Source organism: Etheostoma spectabile, chromosome 12 (genome assembly GCF_008692095.1).
Source record: "Etheostoma spectabile isolate EspeVRDwgs_2016 chromosome 12, UIUC_Espe_1.0, whole genome shotgun sequence".
NCBI lineage: Eukaryota > Metazoa > Chordata > Actinopteri > Perciformes > Percidae > Etheostoma > Etheostoma spectabile.
This window is the reverse complement of record NC_045744.1, coordinates 1960734-1961539: the sequence shown is the minus strand read 5'-3', so window position 1 is coordinate 1961539 and position 806 is coordinate 1960734. Positions and strand designations below refer to the sequence as shown.

At 41.4% G+C, this 806-nt stretch overlaps 1 protein-coding gene across 2 annotated transcripts in view; it reads right to left on the bottom strand.

Annotated features, from left to right (window-relative positions):
• Positions 1-469, bottom strand: part of LOC116698836 (cilia- and flagella-associated protein 251) — a 17162-nt gene extending 16693 nt beyond the window's left edge. For both annotated transcript variants that reach the window (XM_032531040.1, XM_032531041.1), the window contains exon 1: positions 225-469. In XM_032531040.1, the coding sequence (XP_032386931.1) occupies positions 225-329 (105 nt within the window). In that variant the 5' untranslated portion in view covers positions 330-469. The remainder of the gene's footprint in view (positions 1-224) is intronic.
• Between the last annotated feature and the right edge of the window lie 337 nt (positions 470-806).

Here is an 806-nt window from a genome sequence, read left to right as displayed (position 1 = left end):
ACACACACACACACACACACACACACACACAACTTACTACAGCACTTGGAGCAAGAGAACACATTTAAATCTGATTTATATTTAATTCAGATTCTTATATAACATGCAACACAGACATTAGAGCTAAATGAGTTGCAATAAACTCATACATAGAGTGAAATGAGGTCGGTTGTATCAGACTGAATCAGACTGTTATTGTAGAAGAAAAGGACCAAAGTTGTTACCTGAGCAACGTGTTTTTCCAGCACCTTAGCAGCTTTCCGGTAGCCGTTAACCTTCAGGTGCTGGAAGATAAGAAAGAGCAGAGTGGCGTCGTCCTCCGTGCCCATGGTGTCCGACTGCACGCGCTCACACGGCCCAGCACACGGTAGGAAAACTGGAATATCGTTCAGGGATTATTAACAGTCCAGTTCATGCTCGCTGGGACAGCGTGTAGCCATGAGCCTGTGACGACGCCCCCCTCGAAATGCAGCATGGGAAGTGGAGTTTTTTGTCATTTTAAAGTTAGTCAAACAATCTTCTTTGATTATTTACATTAAGTAACCAATGATGAAATCTTAAAGTGTATGTGTGTGTGTGTGTGTGTGTGTGTGTGTGTGTGTATGTGTGCGCGCGCACACACACACACACATACACACAGTATACTCTCTCTCTATATATATATATACATACATATACACACACATATGTGTATATATACATATACATATAAACATACATTTATAGGAAACTACTAGAACTGTTGGGTCCTTGTAAATTCTTGTGTGGGGTCTGGACCTGCTCTATCTGTAAAGTGTCTCGAGATA